The 19,071-nt window shown below is 39.9% G+C and overlaps 1 protein-coding gene across 1 annotated transcript; it reads left to right on the top strand.

Moving 5' to 3' along the window:
- Positions 1-5,522: 5,522 nt before the first annotated feature.
- Positions 5,523-18,419, top strand: ZCRB1 (zinc finger CCHC-type and RNA binding motif containing 1). Its single transcript, XM_054399688.1, has 8 exons — positions 5,523-5,574; positions 11,608-11,695; positions 11,851-11,879; positions 14,731-14,842; positions 14,935-15,042; positions 16,268-16,377; positions 16,478-16,553; positions 17,831-18,419. The coding sequence occupies exons 2-8, from the start codon at positions 11,612-11,614 to the stop codon at positions 17,960-17,962; spliced, it is 651 nt and encodes a 216-aa protein (XP_054255663.1). The 5' UTR covers positions 5,523-5,574; positions 11,608-11,611; the 3' UTR covers positions 17,963-18,419.
- Positions 18,420-19,071: the final 652 nt, after the last annotated feature.

The raw sequence follows: 19,071 nt of genomic DNA, 5'->3' as shown, positions 1-19,071 counted from the left end.
CAGGTGCTACACTGCCCTCTTTTTCCCACATCACCACAAGGATGCTGTACCTGCTCTTACACTGTCCACACACTCTGCTTTTCTTCGTATCTGTATAGTTCTGTGTTTTACAGGTACAAGCATGGACAGAAATAGCTGAGGCAAGACAACATCTTTACACTGGAATGGTGTCATGTTCTCTCTCCTAAAACACTTTGCTGTCGGTACCTCATGCCCAGCCCCTGACCCACAGTGGACATTCCTTCTGTCCATACCCACTGGACAGCACTTGAGTCTCCCACTGGCACCTGCTCCTACCCCTGCTTGCCACAGCCCCCACACTTCTCACATGCTATAGACTTTGGTACATGATGGCAAGCCTCACTCAGCTTTCAGACCAAGAGCAAATATGAGAAGCTGGATGCAAATAAGGTTTTTAAGCAGGTATTTTGCATTTTGACAAATGCAGGAGCATTCGTGCCCTTCTGCCTGCAGCAGTGATTGAAAATATTAATTGAGCACAACATTCAAAAATAAAAAACAACAATATATTTCAGGTAAGTGCCACTGAAGCTAAGTGTCATGATACTCTGTCACTCAAGGCACCTCCAACATCCCAACACACTCTACTCTCAGGTACTGTGTCATGGATGAGTGTTTTAGCATCCTGCTCAGTTTGTCACAAAATGAGTGATCTATAGGTTTTACACAACTCTGACACAGCAACAATTCAAGATTTATTAACACTTAATCAGAAGATCAATACGAATTATTTAAACAATACTTAATCATCAGAGCGGTTTACTGTACTGAACACAACGACTTACATGTAAGGATTCAAAAATGGCAAAATTCACTTAAGACAATGAAGTCTCCTATGCCAAATCACAGGCACAGCCACATATAGACTTACAGATTCAGTGGTTAACACACGGAGTTATACAGAGCTCAACATACACATAGAGGTCAACCAGTTTGCAGCTTGTAACATATTACTGGTACCAAATGATCTTTGAGTGTTGCAGTTGCAGTGAATTACTATTCCTTTTAGTCGTCATCTGTCAGCAGACAATCTTTGAACTCCTCGTTGTAATCTCACAGACTACCTTGGAAATCCTGGCAAAACCTGCTTCAAGTAGCATCCCAATTTAGGGGGAGGATACAGGAGGAAGATACAGGGTCAGAGCCTGCTGCAACCCCGGAAAGCTCTATGGGTCTCACTTAGCATTGTCATTTATAGGATCATACGATGATTGACTTTGCTCAGTATTTTTTTCATTTGGCCAAAATTCTTGGCAGGTAATTTTGGCTCCTTCCAGAACAGGTTACAATGCAGGCAGCAGGAGTTTGTCAAGGAATTGGAGTTTCAGGTACACCTAGGGAATACCAAATTGTACCAAGTCACTGCACTTGTAGCCAAGACAAAAACACATTGTTGGCTGGTCCTGACATCACAGCAGACTCCAGGAGGTCTGTACCACCACACAACCACATTCGTGTACATGCTCTGGCATATTATCAGGCAGCAAGGCTGATAAAAACACATCCATTTTGATCACTGTTGATGGACCTCACTGAACTCAGAAAGAATAGTCACCAGGCTTTTGACAAAACAAAAACACAAGCTGAAAAAAAAGATAGAGATACAAAAGGCAACAGACTAAAGAAAAAAAACAACACAATTACATCAGACAAGAACTACGGAGGTATAAGAAATATTCTCAAAAGTGGCAATATTTTGCATTCAGAGGAATGAAATTAAGGAAATTAATCAGATACAACCAGCTATTGAATATATTGCTAAAAACACTGGCAAGATAAAAACATAGAACACTAATTTTATATAGAAAACTAAACAGAAAAATTTTAGCTGGGACCAAGGAGACTTTTAAAATTAAACACTTAAAGGTAGGGAAAATGCATTTTCCAGCATCTTAGAATCATGGAATTATAAAACTATTTTGGTTCCAAAAGACCTTTAAGATTATCAAGTTCAATCACTAACCCAACACTGTCAAATCACCACTAAAGCACATCCCTCAGTTCCACATTTATAAATCTTTTAAATAACTCTAGGGATGGTGGCTTTACCACTTCCCTATGGAGCCTGTTCCAAGACTTTTACAACCCTTCTTGAACACATTTCATCTGTTTATAGAGGGGGAAAAGAAATTCAATTTCTTAAATGATGTGACATTTTTAATAACAATCATGAAGAGACTAAAGTCTTAGCATCAACATGAGAAGACCTCATTAACAAGGATTCAAGAGATCAAACCTCAAATTCACTATACTGTATTCAGATTAATCTGTTCTCAGTACAAAGTTCTAAAACAAAGATTTAAAAAATAATAAAATTTTTATTTCACACCTGATATCATTATCACTTTCACTATTTTCTATTAGCATATACCACCAGAGATGGTTGATGACATATAATCATTTGTGGTATTAACATAAACAACTCTTCCTAATGTTCATCTGAGGTGACTGCTTTCCCTAAAGCAAGGTTTTTATGTCAAATAAAGATACTGCAGCATATGCAGAAGCCATTCTATTAACAAAGTGCAAGCTGCTCCATTGTGGCTAGCTGCCAAGCATGGCTTTGCTCAGATTATCACAGCACCATGCCTTGCTCTATGCTGGTGTAACTGATGTACTACAAGGGTTTCTTCATCAAACAGATTACAGGGATAACGTAGACATTGCATTTTTTGCATAGCTGGGTTTTCTTTATTGATCAACCATTTATTTAGAAAGAAAAACGTTAGAAACATATATCTTAAAAAAAAAAAAGACAACCTGACAATTGCAAAAGCACTTCAGTAATCTACAACATTTTGCACACTATTCTTGCCTGTTTACACTTACTTCAGACATAAATTTTCATCAGTCTAAAAATATCTACTTATCAGAGATTTCTAATTTCCCAATGTGTATTATCAGCCTTTTGCAGAATTTTTCTTTCAAAACCATAGAGCTTTCTAAACCAGACGGCTATGTCTTGCCATATGTCAAAAAGCATAAAAACGATGCTGTGCTGTAAGGGCAGAGGCAGGCAGCTGCACTCTCTCTGATGCTACTGCTTGTATGACAAACAGTAGAGATTGACAAACATGGGCCAGTTCTCTCTCCATTTTGGAAAGCTCTCAAAAACAGATTAGATGCTTTTGTACAAATAAGACCAAGGAAATATGCTTAGAGAATTGCAACTTCTTAGAAATATCATGGCCAAATTTGCAACAATTTGTACTTTGAAGACACAATGACAGAAAACACTGCTTTTTCTTCCAACAACTGGAATCTGGGTTTGATAGTGCTTCAGAGATACTCCGGTATCTCTTACCTAGACAGGAGGCAAGGCAGATAAAACTGAGTTTTGAGGAAAATAAAGTAACTTTCTCATCCTTCCTCCATACAGAAAACAGTGAATAGACATAGGCCCCTATTGTAAGATGAAAAAGCAGAAGTGTAAAAGCAGATGGAAAAATCCAGCACAACAGTACATAAAATACTGTGAAGGAAGCAATGAGGTAAACAAACAAACAAACAAAAAACCAGAAATACAAAGAGAATCTATCTCATTTTCCAATAACAAATATTAGGCTGTAAGATTTTCAAAAGCACTTAGAAGCATGATTATGACAAGTTTAGGCATATTCAACCTAGACAGCAAATAGCCTCTTTTTTCAGGTTTTCTTCCAATCTCTCCTGACCTGTTCACAATAATTTTGACCTAAGAGAAAGAATAAAAAAGAAAAATAAAAAAAAATTTACAAAATTTTAAAGCACTGACCAAAAAAGTCACCTTAACTCTCACCTCAAAAGGGAAAAAAAGCCAGAAATGTGTAAACTGAATAAAATTAACTGCAGCATTCTGATGACAATGTACAATCCCAGTGGTTCAGTTCCTTAACACATCATTCTAATATACCACTAGGAGCAAGAGGCAATTCCCTGGGGGTTATGTTAATACAATGACTGATGTATTAGCACTGATCTTTGCCTGAATACCTGCAGTAACCAACTTCTCATCCTTCAGCACTAATGCTGTAAAAAGAATACTCTACAGGCTGCAATAAGGCTGCTGAACTAGCACTGTCAACGCAGACAATTGTATGGATCACCCCCTCCACTGTGACTTTCCATTTTGCAGCACAAACATTTCAACAATAAACTATGTCAGCTTATCATACTGTTGTCATAACAGGACAAAATTGCAATGCGTTTCAACACTCACACTTGAAAGGAACAACCAGCTCTGAATGTTTCACCCAGGGCAAATCAGTGTATCAAACTCAAGTCAGTGCTGGCACATCTTTTTCTGTATTTCTGTCAGTCTTTGTTCCTTTCAACTCCCAGCCACTTCTGGTAAAGAATAATTCTAAGACTACCCATGAAAACTCTAATGCGTTGTAAAGAGCCTACTTAGGGAGTGTGAGAACAAAGATCTACAGAGAGAAGGTTTAAAGTGTTTGAATACTAATAAAGGTTTTAAATATATTACAAGACACCCTTTGTATTAAGGTAACCATAAAGATTTATTCTGGTACTTCTAAGGAAATTAGCTAAGTGACACACTCATCTCTTGTTTCTCTCTAGAAACATAAGGATACTGACGCTGTACCATAGTACCCACAAGGTGCCTCCCCGACAGTGCTTCCAGCGGGATTTTTACAGCCTCCAAACATTCGTTACTAGTCATTCAAGTCTAAAGTAACTCTCAAAAACACAAATTAAACTGAGAATCAAAACCTTCTGTCACGCACGGTTTTTTTCAAAGGATTAAAAGGAAAGGTTTACAACAGTCACCCTCCGTGCTAACACCGCAGCCGCCTGCCCAGAAGATACGATGCTTTCCAGCCCTCCTGTCCCGCCATCTCCATTCACCCCAACTTCTGAGAAACCTGGGAAGGAAGCCCCACGACCCAGGCTCCCTGCACCGTGGAGGAAGAGGGAGCCCCGCTCCCAAGGGTGCCGTCTCCCAGGACGGGCCTCACGGATGCTTCAGCAAACACCCGAGCACGTGCTCGCAGCGTCCAAGCGCCGCGGGGCACGGCCGGGAGGGAAGGCAGCGTTCTTCCTGAGCCCCGCAACGCCGACCGCCTCACAAGGGAACCAAAATGGCAAACCGCCACCGTAAGAGCCCGCGGGCCGTCGCTGAAGGCCACGCAATCAGATCTGACATGATGAAGTTCACTCCGCGGAAGAAGGAGACCAGACAACCGGCTACGCACCAGCCCGCGCGGGCACAGTCAGCCGCCCGCTGCCCTAACCCGGTCCGGCCCCTGCAGCTCACCTGCCTCCCGCTCCGGCTCCCGCTGTGCAGCAGACGCCCTAGCCCGGTAGCACCGCGCCTCCTCCCGCTGCTTCCGGCGCTCCGCAGACGCTGCCGGAAACATTCTCCGGCTGCCTTCCACTGTCGCCACCGTCTATTGGTTGGGACTCGCGCTGACCGCTGCTCGTCGGCGGAAGAGCGCCGCCGGGCCGGGGGGCGGTGGTGTGTGCTTGAGGCGTGTGCCGCGGCCCGTTGGGGCCTCCCGTCGTCCTGTGTCGCGTCACACCATGGGCACCTGAGGAGCCCCGCCGTGACGGGTAGGACGCTGCGGGGCTGGGTCCAGTTGAGGGGAGTAGCCACGGGAGCAGGTGTACGAGGGAGGCAGAGGCAGGGCGGCCCGGCCGTGGTTCGTAAGGAGGGCACCGCGGGTGGCAGGAGCGTTTGTTTACAGCGCTCACTGGCCTCTGAAATGGCATCGCTTGTTTAGGTTGAGTTTTTAGGGGGTAACCTGGGCCTGCCCCTGCTGAGTGGAGTTCTGCATGATGCTAGATGCGATTGAACCAAGCTGTTCTTCTCACATCCTGACTATGCTGGAAATCCCTTTAAAAAGAAAGTGGTGTTAAAGCACATAATGTAGTCCCTGGTTGCCCAGTCTTGTCCCAACGTTTTTGTAATTGGATTACTACATATCAATAGTTTGATTGAAACCATGGATCCTTTTTGTCTACATCTTTGACTTGGACAGATTGAAAGACGTCTACAGTTTTTCTGCTGATTTATTATTTCCTTAATTCTGATCCTCTGTTATATTTTCTTTATGTTGTTCAAGTGACTATGTAGAGGTAAAACAGATTATGCTCTAATTGCTTATCATGTGGCCCTAGGGTAGCGCAGAATTGTAGCAAGTGGTCAATATCCTTTTCTGGGACCAGGGAGAGCATGGGTTACTCTGCCTCCTTTACCATGGATTATAAGCTTGAGTCAAACTCTGCTGCAACTAATGATTTGTCTATTTGTATCTACGCTCTGTGGTGCTGTTAAATCAGAAATAGAATAAGGCATGCTAGGGGTCACAGAATCATTTTGGTTGGAAAAGACCTTTCAGAATGTAGAGTCCAACCATTCTCTAACTCTACCAAGTCTGGGGCTAAACCATGTCCCTTAGCACTACATCTGTGTGTTTTGCAAACATCCCCATGATAGGGATTCAACCATCTCCTTGGGGAGCCTGTTGCAGTATTTGAGAACCCTTTCATGTGAAGAAGTTTCTTCTAATGTCCAACCTGGTGCAAGTTGAGGTCATTTCCTCGTGTCACAGTAGAACTCAAACAAGCTGACCTGAGTGAGTGTGTCTTGAGTAGTATACCCACATGCTTTAACAATCAAATCACAATTTACATGCTTTAGCAATAAAATCATGATTCTGATCTTTCTGTTGTATACTTAGAAACAAATGACCACAAAAGTTTGTGCTGAAGTTGGAATGTTGATATTAACTCAGGAAAATATCAGTAAATTGAGACTCCACTTGATGCCTCAGGTGATGTCCTTATGTATTCTGGGACAGAGTAGAAAAGCTAATTACTGAAATTAATCATTGTCTTCTCTTGTGGTGTTCTTAATGTGAGTGACAGATGCTACATTAAAGATACTGGATTAAAGCAAAACACACTTGTATACCCAGTATATTTTGAAGGAGACTTAATCATTACTGACGGATGGCTCTTGTCAAAGAATGACTTCTTTTAATTCAAGTTTTGGAAAAAGACAAAAAAAGGTCAAACTCAAGAAGTGACAGTAGTGAGAGACTACTCCATCCTGGAAGTTTTTATGTGAAAATGTTAAATAAGTAAGACATTGGTATTAGAGAGATGTTATTACGTTAATGGGAGCTGGGCTCAACTCCATGGAGATAATGTACTGGCTTCCAGGTGATGCTTTAAAGTTAAGTAACCAGGTAATACCCTGAAGAACAGAGAAAGCATTCATATAACACAAATATTTTCGTATGTTGGGGGGATATCTAGCAGGTTATAGAAACCAAATTGTACATAACTCTCAAGTGAATCTCCTGCAGCAAGTTGAAAGCTCAGATGGTTTAGGGAAGTCTTGGGGATTTTTTTTGTCAACCTGTATAGGGAAAAGCTATAAAGCAGAGAGACTGGTCATCCACAAGAATGAATGTCATGAATATGTTAATACTTGTGTTGGATAGTTTTATGGAGTTAGGAAGTCTCTGAAATAAAAGCATTATGAACCTTGTAATGATGAGCTTCCAGATGAGATGTGTTTTATCTGGAGAGTTAGCATAAAGCTGGAATTTACTTTATTTTACCACACCACAACTTCTCCAACCCTCCCCCCAGCTATACAATGTCTGAGCAATAATCATGAAGTTGTTATAGCAAGGCTGGCCTTCATAAATGAAGGAAGGCTACTGTTTATGTCGTGTTGGTATCCCCACAGTGGCTTTGTGATAGCTTTACCAGGGGAAAAAAAGTAAGTCTAATACATCAGTTAAGATTATGTATTTTATTAAGATTTATTGGGGTGGGATGAATTGTAACAGTAGTTGGATCTAAAACTACATTTATAGCACTGTATTCACAACAGATAAACAAAAATTTACATTTTAACATTCAAGCTTTTTGAGAGATTACTTTTGATAGAAAATTATTTCTGAATGTTCTGCAGAAGACAGTAACGACAAAGTCTTCAGCTAGATAGGTGAGTGGCTCAAATGTTGTGCAAACCTCTTAGTGTATGTGCTGACTTAAGATGGCTATAAACAATCCCAGACACCTTTATTTAGGAGAGAAACTCCTCCTGTAGATCTGAGGATGTACTCTTTCCTGGAGTGGTAAATTTGAACCTTTGCCATCTTGAACATGAGCATGCTACAGTCTTCCGTTGTATTTCCTCTTTTATTAAAATTCTGCATGTCTGGCAAATCAGACATTAAAAGTAAGAAATCTTGTCACAATAGTCCTAAACAATATCAATTGCTAAGAATATTTGGACAGTTGGAGCAGCAAGACTATTTTACTTAAATTTGTCCAGGGAACTAGAAACAAAGCTCAACCTCAGCTGTCTGGTAGACAGTGCTGCAGGCTGCACTATTTCAGCTCCTGGAAAAGGTGTGCAGCTGAAAATGACAGTTCTGTAGCTTGCAGTCATTAGTAATTTCCTATTGGCTGAGCAGTCAGGCCTGTAGTAAACTTCATTGGATGCATCACCTTCTCCGGAGCGGGGGTTGCATTTTGGTGTTGCAGAATATGCAAGCTGACTGCTCTCCAGTCATGCCATCCTCTCTGTTCATTAAAATGGGGCTTCCTATGTCTCCTGATAAAAGGTGCACTAGCATCTCTCCTCTTTTAAGCAGAGTTGAAGTGTCGTGTACAGCCATGTGAGGTTCACCTCTGCTGTTTGCTCCTCCACTGTTGCGATATATTGGTGAGCACTGGCAGTGTACTGTCATGCAGTGCTAAGGCAGCTTCCACCCAATCCAAACTGGTGACACATGGGTTTGATGGGTGGACCACGAGATGGATAAAGAACTGGCTTGATGGCTGCACCCAAAGAGTGGCTGTCAATGGCTCCATGTCCCAGTGGAGGCCAGTGACAAGTGGAGTCCCTCAGGGATCAGTCCTGGGACTAGTCTTGTTCAACATCTTTGTTGGTGACATAGACAGAGGCATTGAGTGCACCCTCAGCAAGTTTGCTGATGACACCAAGCTGTGTGGTGCAGCAGACACGCTGGAGGGAAGGGATGCCATCCAGAGGGACCTTGACAGGCTGGAGAGGTGGGCACAAGCCAACCTCATGAGGTTCAACAAGACAAAGTGCAAGGTCCTGCATCTGGGTCAAGGCAATCCCAAGCACAAATACAGGCTGGGCAGTGACTGGCTGGAAAGCAGCCCTGAGGAGAGGGACTTGGGGGTGCTGGTGGACAAGAAGCTCAACATGAGCTGTCAATGTGCACTTACAGCCCAGAAAGCCAACCAGATCCTGGGCTGCATCAAGAGAAGTGTGGCCAGCAGGTCAAGGGAGGTGATTCTCCCCCTCTACTCAGCTCTGGTGAGACCCCACCTGGAGTACTGTGTCCAGTTCTGGAGTCCCTGTTACAAGAGGGATATGGACATGCTGGAATGTGTCCAGAGAAGGGCCACCAGGATGATCAGAGGGCTGGAGCACCTCTCCTATGAGGACAGACTGAAAGAGTTGAGGCTGTTCAGTCTGGAGAAGAGAAGGCTCTGAGGTGACCTTATTGTGGCCTTTCAATATCTGAAGGGGGCCTACAAGAAAGCTGGGGAGGGACTTTTTAGGATATCAGGTAGTGATAGGACTGGGGGAATGGAATAAAGCTGGAAGTGGGGAGATTCAGGCTGGACATGAGGAAGAAGTTCTTCCCCATGAGAGTGGTGAGAGCCTGGAATGGGTTGTCCAGGGAGGTGGTTGAGGCCTCATCCCTGGAGGTGTTTAAGGCCAGGCTGGATGAGGCTCTGGCCAGCCTGATCTAGTGTGAGGTGTCCCTGCCCATGGCAGGGGGGTTGGAACTAGATGATCCTTGAGGTCCCTTCCAACCCTGACTGATTCTAAATCCTTTGTATCCACTGTGCATCTGGATAACTGCACTTTGTTCTCGTGACATATAGCCAAGTCACTCTGGTTAGGCTTGTCAAGGATACTAATGCCAAGCAGCAAGGAATCTGGGATAATGAATCCAGTCTGCATAACACCAGATGCAGTGTGTGGCTCTTACTGCAAATTTATTCTCTTCTCATTTGCTTAACCTTTATGTTGCCATTTCTGCTCATGTCGAAAATCAGTCTCTGAACGTGAAAAATCTCAAAATTCAATCACTTGGAAACTGCCACTCAAATGAATTGTGATACAATAAGCGTGTCAGGAAAGAGGCAAAACACTTGGATAATCAGTGACTACAGGGAATATCAGGTCTTCAGACGACTGAGTCGTGAAATGCCAGAAAATGAACCACAGCCAGATTAGAGTGTGATATTAGTTACTTTGTTGGCACTTTGCCATGCAATCTGCTCAGATTCTCTACCCAAACAGTCCCCTAAGAAACTGTGTGCTACAACAGATGTTGATTTTTAATACTTTACTTTATCCTATATCTTTACCCTATCTTTATCAGCTTTTGTCTGCATTTTGAAAGAAGCTGATCTTGCTGAAGAAAGGGCTTGATTAGCAGTTGGAAATTGGGCAGAGGTGCTAAGAGACAGGAATGAGGCTACAGGAGAAGTAGTAATTGGACTAAGGAGGTAGTAATTGGACTGTGTGGGGAATGGTTTTGCTGTATTTTTTGCTGTGCCCTCTAACAAGGGCTGTGCTTTACTCTGGTCTTAAATCTTACTCGCTAAGCTCTTGGACTGAGCTGTGGCTACAGCACAGATCAGAGGGAAGTCAGTTTTGCACAGACTTAAACACCTCTTAAACTTTTGGGAAATGTTCAAACAGGAGTTAAAACACAGGCTGTTTTTCAAATCAGATTGGCTCCTCTTCACCCAGTATTAGATGGTTTGTCTGCTGTTATAAGTGTGTTTCAACTGATTCATTGTTTCCAGACATACTTAGTTGTAAGAGCTCAAAGGAGATTGGAAATGAAAAGAGCTTTGAGATTTCTCTGGTTCTTGCCAGTATACAGCTGCTTAATCAAGAAGAGAAGGTGGGGGGAGTGCTTTGCCTCTCGGGTGGATACTGGCCAAGACCAACTCTGCACGCTTGCAGTTGCATAGTGGTGTAGATGCCTGAGCAACAGATAGAGGAGGAAATCCTTGCTGCTTTAGCATCTTAGATACATTATAAAGTCAGTGTATTATCTTCCCCTCTCCACAATAATTAGGACTCTGCTTTAGGGAAGCTTTTTTTTTTTTTCCTTCCCTAACCAATTGTGATTTACTGTGTTTTGAATGCATCAGAACTGAAATTTATATAAAGAATCAGATCATGCAGGTACTTGGAACAAAGGTCAACTTCAGATATAGAACATAAAGCTTAATAAATGGGCATTAATCATTTCTCCCTGGACCTAAATCTTTCTTTACTGCACAAATCAACAGAGGTTTATTTTAAGTACACCAACCTAGGTCTGTATTTCCATGACTTACAAATGGACTTTCATACAGCAAAAATATGCTTTGGATCCAGAGAGAAAAAAAAGAAATGTATATCTTCTGTAGCACATGAAGAGACAAATGCAATTTTCATGTAAAATGATTGAAATGAAAGCTATGCTTTATCCTGACTGTCTGAGCTAGATTGCAACTGTTTTTGAATTGATCTTTGTTACATACAATTTAACTCTTCTCTCTTTCCCCTTCCATCAGAAAAATGAGTGGTGGGTTGGCACCAAGCAAAAGCACAGTGTATGTGTCCAATTTACCCTTCGCTTTGACAAACAATGATCTATACAGGGTAAGTTTTTTAAGAGCTGCATTGTTCAGAGTAAACTTGTTGACAACAATTTTGAGTGTAAATACAAAAAAATCTTAGCAATTTGTCTTGATGAATTTATTACTAATGCAATGTAATTTTCTATTGTTAAGCTTTTATTTTGTTTTATATTTCAGATATTTTCCAAGTATGGGAAAGTTGTCAAGTAAGTGACCTGATACAGCCTACTGATTTTGTAGCTTTCGTTTTAAATATTTTATGTCTTGCTTCACTTGCAGGTCTTGTGCTTTTTATAATTTAAGTAGGAATGTGGAACTCTGTTGAAGTCCTGTTCATTTTTAATAAAGTATAAATTTAACAACTGGAAGTTCTTTCAGATGCACACATAATGTAAGAACTTTTGTGCTGGGGACAGGCTTTGCTAACCACCTCTTAAGAGCAAGCAGAATGTTATTATATGCAAATGGTCTTTCTCTGAATTAGTTGAAACAAAATTGTTTTAGTGAGCATTGTGCTCCTTCCCCTGAACACTGCCTGGGACACAAGTGGGTAAGTTTAAAAGTGGGAGGTTCTACCTTGGTGAACTAGATGTCATGATTCCCACAAATAGTTCCCACAATTGCAATGTATAATTCCTCTATTTGTGCTTCTCAAGGGACTTGCTATTGTGACTGTTTAATATTTAAGATCAGATGTAGGGCTGCATAGTAATGACTTTTAATATGTGGGATATTCATGAACAGTACTTATGAACACCTGCCTCAATGGTCAAATGATAGAAATAAATGCTACAGTAAGGAACTTGATGTTTTGTTTCTCTATTTTCTTAAAAGACTCCGAGTAATAAAACTCAAGACTTTCGCTTTTTGACCCTACATCAGTAAATATTTACTCTAACTTGCAGTAGCTGCTATAATAATCTGAGACATGTAGTTAAATCCAAAGTTTTCAAGGCTTCAGTAAGGTGTTCCAGGTGACAAATGGTAGGAAAAGCCAGACTGCAACATAAGAAAAACATATCTTTTTTAAATTGACTGAGAGGAAAACCCTTTTGTGGGGCTCTGGTAGACATGCAGTGATCAGTACAACTGGACATCTACAGTCTCTGTTGTTTCCAGAATGGAGTGTCTGACCTGTTTTAGTTCATTGTAGTAACAACATTTAACCAGGTGTTTATCCATTGAGGTGCCTCTTCTCTTTAAATTTGACACTTCTGACCTCCCTGTTTTCATTTGGCTATATACCTATACTCTTAATTTGGGAGTAAGGTTCTCTTACTGTCTTGGATTTTGAACTTGTATAAGAGGAGAATAAGAATTGTTTGAAGTATTGGCTGTATGATGCATTGCTTATTTTAAAGGTGTCATAGCAGCATTCTCTTTCTTTTTTCCCATTTTTAAATAATTTCTAGCTTTTTGTCACTGTCATAGATAACAGAAACAGTGTTCTCAGATACCTGTGAAGAAGTGCTGTACTGCATCCTTTGTGGAAGTACCCAGTTTAGAATATGCAATGCTATCTGTGCTGTTACTGTTTTCCCACACCCTTTTGCAAAAAATTCACTTGCTGATACCTAGTGATTCCTGATGTTTTCTCTAGTCCCTGCTAGAAGTTAAAACAAATGCAAAAATCACAGAATACCATGTGTAAAATACTGCCTTTTTTTTTACTTTTTATTTTGTATATAGCAAGATTTGTTTCCTTTTCACCCCTTTGCAAGCTGACCATGACTATGAACAGTGCAGATAATTGGGTGTTTTACTGCTTCCCATTTTGCTGTGAAATTGAGACTAACAAGGATCAGTTTTCCTATTTGTAACTAGTCACGCATTCCCAAGAAAAATCTTTTCAAATATTAGCTTGATTTCTGTAGAGTCTTTGTTCAGGGACTTTAAAACACTTTGCAGAGAGCTTTCCAATGCCATCTAGGTCAGCTTGAACTGAATTAAATAAGCTTTAATAGACTATTTTCTGAAGTGTGTCTTGACTCAACAGAATCATGCTGGCTTTTCTTCTGTACTGCATTTCTCACCCCAGTATATCCTGATTATTATGATTTCAACTCAGTTTGTTCAGTGAGAAATCAAACTTCCTAGGGCTCCAAGAAGTTGCTGACTTTTAAAATATTTGTCACACTTCTTTCTTTCGCTGCCTGTGTTATTAACTGGTACATTCAATATCCTGGTGAGAAGCCTGAGAGTCATATTAGAGTTCCGTTGAAAAAGTAACTTGGCAAAAGAATTAATAGAATCATTGGAACTCAGTACTGTCTGTTGGAGATATCCTTGTCCAAGGGGCTTTGGTAAAAAAAATATTCTGAGCTTTATCTTTCCATGCATGTATTTGGGGGGAAATTGAGCTTTCTTTACTGAGCTTTCTTTACTGAGCTTTTATTTCTCTTACACAATTTCTCTGCTAGGCCTTCTACATTGCAGGAGGGTTTGTGTGTTGGGTTTTATTTTAAATGTTGTTACAATTTTGGTTTGCCTTATGGCTGAACCTTTTGCTAGCTGTGGTGGGCACAAGGAGAATTTATTCCTGACCTTTTCACATACATGCTCACTGACATCCTGTTTCCCACTGTTTCGGTTTTATTGGGCTAAATACAATTGATGTTAAAACTGAAAGAATTAAGGTTGTATGGGCTCCCCCCTGCCTTTACCTCTTTTAATCTTTTTCATTATCTGGGTTTTTTTGTTGTGTTGGTTTTTTTTTTTTCTGAGTCAAAATCTGTCTTGAAGTTCTCAGTGTGCTACTGGAGCTGTTGATGTCAGTTTTAGGCTGAAGATTTTGACCTTCTATCTCAGGTGAAATAACATATGCATCCATGACCTGTGTAGAGTCCAGTTGGAAGTATTTGTAGAACAGTACTGCATATACTTTTCTTAAGTCTTCCTATGAGCATGTGGCCAAGTTAGATGTCCCTCTGAAGTTCTGTTTATTGAGCTTTAAATACACTTCCCTTTCTGCTATATAACAAAGCTAAGATCCTACTGAGATGTTTAAGGGAAAGACGCCTCTATTACTGTATCAATAATGTGGTTGTACATTTTCAGAGTTACTATTATGAAAGACAAAGACACCAGGAAGAGCAAAGGAGTCGCCTTTATTTTGTTTTTGGATAAAGAATCTGCACAAAACTGTTCTCGGGCACTTAATAACAAACAGGTAAATTGTGGGAATTGATATGGTGGGAGGATTGGGTTTACTATCCCAAAATATTTACTTTTCTTTTTTTTTTTTTTCCTAATTTGCTGTAGTTGTTTGGAAGAGTAATAAAAGCAAGTATTGCCATTGATAATGGAAGAGCAGCAGAATTCATTCGCAGGCGTAACTACTTTGATAAATCTAAGTGCTATGAATGTGGGGTGAGTAAAACCAGAGATTAACTTACATATTCCATCTTTTGACTGTCATGGCTTATCCACAGCTGGCAACTAAGCACCACACAGCCACTAGTTCACTCTTCCCGCAGCAGGATAGGGAAAATAGAATTGGAAGGGTAAAAGTGAGTTACAAACAGTTAAATAATTGAAACATAATTACATAAATTGTAATGAAAAGTAAAATAGCAAAGAAATAAACCCCAAGAAAGACACATGAAAATGACAATAATTGCTCACCACCAACTGACCTATGCCCAGCCAATCCTTGAGCAGCAGCCCCTGCTCCAACCTTCCCCTCAACTTCATATGCTGAGTATAATGTCATATAGTATGGAATATCTCTTTGGTCAGTTGGGGTCAGCTTTCTTGGCTGTGTATCCCCACAATTTTTTGTGCACCCCCCTCTACTTGCTGGTGGGGTGGAAAGAGGAGCAGAAAATGCCTTGATCTGTGTTAAGCACTTCTCAGCAATAAGTAAAACATCTCTCTATTAACACTTGTTTTCAGCACAGATGCAAACCCCCATACCAGTGCTGCAAAGGAAATTAACCCTAGCCAAAACCAGCACAGAATCCTACCTCATTTCTTCAGTTTGGCCATTGTTAATCCTGTTAAAATTGGGGGCTTTTGAATTTTCTTTCTCCTGTTGATGTTATCAACTTGCATAACAGTTGTACCATTTTCAAGAACCTAGTTTTTGCTTCAAAATAGCTGCTTTTGCTGTATCTTTGGAAATTCATTATATAGTTAGAAGTAAAATAAATATTGGAAACAACTGGTTTTATACAAGTGTGGTTTTTAGGCAATTCCTTGCTTTTCCTGAACATAATAGCATAGGAAATTGATACTTGGACAGCAAAAATGTTTGACTTGTCTCCATTTTTTAAACTGTTAATGCTGAGGTTTATATCTTTGTCTTGACTATAACCCTACTGTAGTGTATTCAGCTCTTGCAGGAGCAAAAGAGAATCTACTTTGCTCATAGCTTTTCTCAATTTGCAGTTAAATGTGCATATCACTACCAATCTTTATGTTTCCATGGCAAGCTTAGAGAAGAGTTTGTCTTCTGTGTGCTAATTCAGCATTCTTACTAATTACTTACCTTTTTTTCCCTGTGAACTGTCTTACATAAACTTTCTTCATTATATGTTTTAATATATAGTTGTTTGTAATGCTTTCTGTTAAGCAATATTTCTTTTTCTCCAAGGAAGCAGGCCACTTAAGTTATGCTTGTCCTAAAAATATGCTAGGAGAGCGAGAGCCACCAAAGAAAAAAGAAAAGAAGAAGAGAAAGAAAATAGCTGAGCCAGAAGAAATGTATGTGTGATTATTTACATGTTACTACTTTTAGGAAGGTTTTTCATACTGGACACTTAAAATAAAGCTATATATATTTTTCTCTCTCTGCACAATGAAGTGAGGAGGAAGAAGAAAGTGAAGAGGAAGGAGAAGACCCTGCTCTAGATAGCCTCAGCCAAGCCATAGCTTTTCAGGTACAAACTGGAAGCATTGCATACTTATTATTTATCATTATTTAAATGCTGCTCTATTTTCTTTTTTAGCTGCTTTTTGAAGGCTTTAGGTCCGTCCACTCTGTAGCACTCAGGACACTCTTGCCTGGCAGTAGTTGTAACTATATTTGCTTTCTTCTTTTTGCAGGCATGTTCAGGCATGGGTGGACTGTTGTTTGGTTAGGGGGGTTGTTTGTTTTTATGGGTATTTTACTGTTTCACTACTGCCATGTTTGTGCATTGCAATTTTTTATTTCCTTCAAGCTCCTTTCACTCGCTTTTATTTTTCTGACATCTCTGCTGTGATGATCTATTAGTGTTTCTGTTCACAAATCGCTCTTTCCTCTCTTAACTGCTCCATCCTCTGCCCTCACTCTAGAATAACCTTGAACAATGTCTATTCCTGAAGCACTTCCTTTGCCTGAAATAGGCCTTTCTAAACATACATAATGCGTTTTTTACTGTGTAGATAGAAGGTCTGACACCTGTATTACTGTCTTCTTTAATATTTCTTTACAGGCTTTTGTTTCAGTACACAGACCAAGCCTGACCTGATGTTCACATTTCTTGGCTCCCTACTCCACAGCTGTTCCCCATGTGACCCTGTTCCCCCACAAAAAAAAGCTTGAGAGTTTTAAGATAATTTTGTTCTGGATATGACTGTAATGAGTGCTACACCTTGACATAATGTAGTATTAAAAAAAAGATGCAAATATGCACAATCGTCCCCCATCTCCTCTGAAAGTTCCACAACTGGAAGTAAAACCTTTCCATTTCTCGTGCCATCCAAAGATTTTAGCTGGGATAGCATATTTCCAGTAAATATCAGAATCATCTGTTTAAACCTTTAGTGGAATAGCTTTAACCCTTTCCCTGAATGACCACAAAAGACAACAGACAGAATTGTTAGTGGAGCAAAGCTGATTCAGTACTGTCAGTTTAAAACACAGTGCATTCTTTTCTTCAGATCTCATCTGCTCTGTCGTTCTGCAAGTTTGCCATAGGCAAGGTTCCCCTCTTTGAACCCAGAGGGTGCTTCATTACAGAGGCTTGAACTGCTGCAGTTAACATTGGAGCGCAAAACTTCTTTTCAGAAGTGTTTTCTAGTGAATTCATCACACAGTTTATCTGGAAATTGAGATAAACCTTTTAAATTCTTCAACATTAAATAATTCAGTGCATATTAATATTTAGTGTTATTATTTGTAATGCATCTTAATTTTTCTTAATCCTAGCTAATACTTCTCCTTTCATTGTAGCAAGCCAAAATTGAGGAAGAACAACAAAGATGGACACAGACTGCAGGGGAATCCTCAATTGCAGATGATTCCAAGCGTCCACGGATAAAGAAAAGTGCTTATTTCAGTGATGAGGAAGAACTTAGTGATTGAAATAATACTGATGTATATGCATATATAATTTATATAGTGTACATTCTGTAAAGTGCTACAAAATTATCTGTAATACAGATTTGTTGAAGATACTTAGAAATCGTGTTGTAGTTCTACTCTGTCCCGTGAACCTTCAATATTTTGATATCTCTCTCTCTCAAAATTTCTTTCAAGGCAGCTTCTTAAGAAAATTACATATTTCTACACTTGAATCCAGAGAAATATCTGTGAGTGAAATCTTCCATAAGAGAGTTTCCCAAGTTGTTTTTTGTAAGAGGAGTTCCTCTTGGCATCACTGTTAGCATCACTTACGTTAGCATCACATTGGTCCGTTTATTGCCTGTTTGGAAGCAATGTTTCGGTAGTCCTGTAGTAGCATATGAATTTTTTCACTGATTCTTCTGCATAGGGTTGACTTTGAACCTTTATCGTTGTACTAATATTTTAAGTCTTCATACAGCAGTATAATAAATTACTGTCACATCAACTTGCTTTGTGGAATCATCTGTTTTCCAAAAGATATTAAGATGATGATTTTCTGCCTTATTCACAGTTTTAGTAACTTGCTGTGCATTTCATGGTATATATAGCCTGTATACAATATAAACTTCATAGCGCTTTCAAGTTAAAAGCAATGTAGTGATTAGTTCAGTCTTGAAACATTTTTTTTAAGACTTATAGTTCTGTTTGCATCAAAAATGATGAAGCTATTTGTGTCATAGCTTTTTCCAGTCTCTGAACTCTCTAAATTGTGTCAAAATTGCCGTTAAGCATCCTGGAAGAATTCATGACCGAACAGAACCTGTAAGTAATTCTGTCGGTTTTGTACGTAGTTTTGGGGTGGGGTTTTGGGAAATTAAAAATAACTATATTTTATAATTCCTGCCTTGTTAATTTAACCCAAACTAATACACTTGTAAGAATTAAGATTTCAATGAAGTCATTTTTTTCGATGTTTCAAACTTGTCTTTCATTACACTGTGTAATGTAGTAGTGGAACTTGCTGCGAGGACACTTTTCTTTTGGGGTCATAGGGTCAAAAGGATTAAACTTACATGTGGAATGTGATGTTTCTAAAAACTATTTTAAATACAGTCTCCACTCAGAAA

The sequence above is a fragment of the Indicator indicator genome, chromosome 3 (assembly GCF_027791375.1).
Source record: "Indicator indicator isolate 239-I01 chromosome 3, UM_Iind_1.1, whole genome shotgun sequence".
NCBI lineage: Eukaryota > Metazoa > Chordata > Aves > Piciformes > Indicatoridae > Indicator > Indicator indicator.
The sequence above is the reverse complement of the archived record's forward strand: the minus strand, read 5'-3'. Positions and strand labels throughout refer to the sequence as shown.

Coding starts and splice junctions, on each gene's coding strand:
- ZCRB1 (XM_054399688.1), top strand. CDS start 11,612: ATGAGTGGTGGGTTGGCACCAAGCAAAAGCACAGTGTATGTGTCCAAT. Junction 11,696..11,850: donor CAAACAATGATCTATACAGG/GTAAGTTTTTTA, acceptor TTTATATTTCAG/ATATTTTCCAAGTATGGGAA. Junction 15,043..16,267: donor CTAAGTGCTATGAATGTGGG/GTGAGTAAAACC, acceptor TTTTTCTCCAAG/GAAGCAGGCCACTTAAGTTA.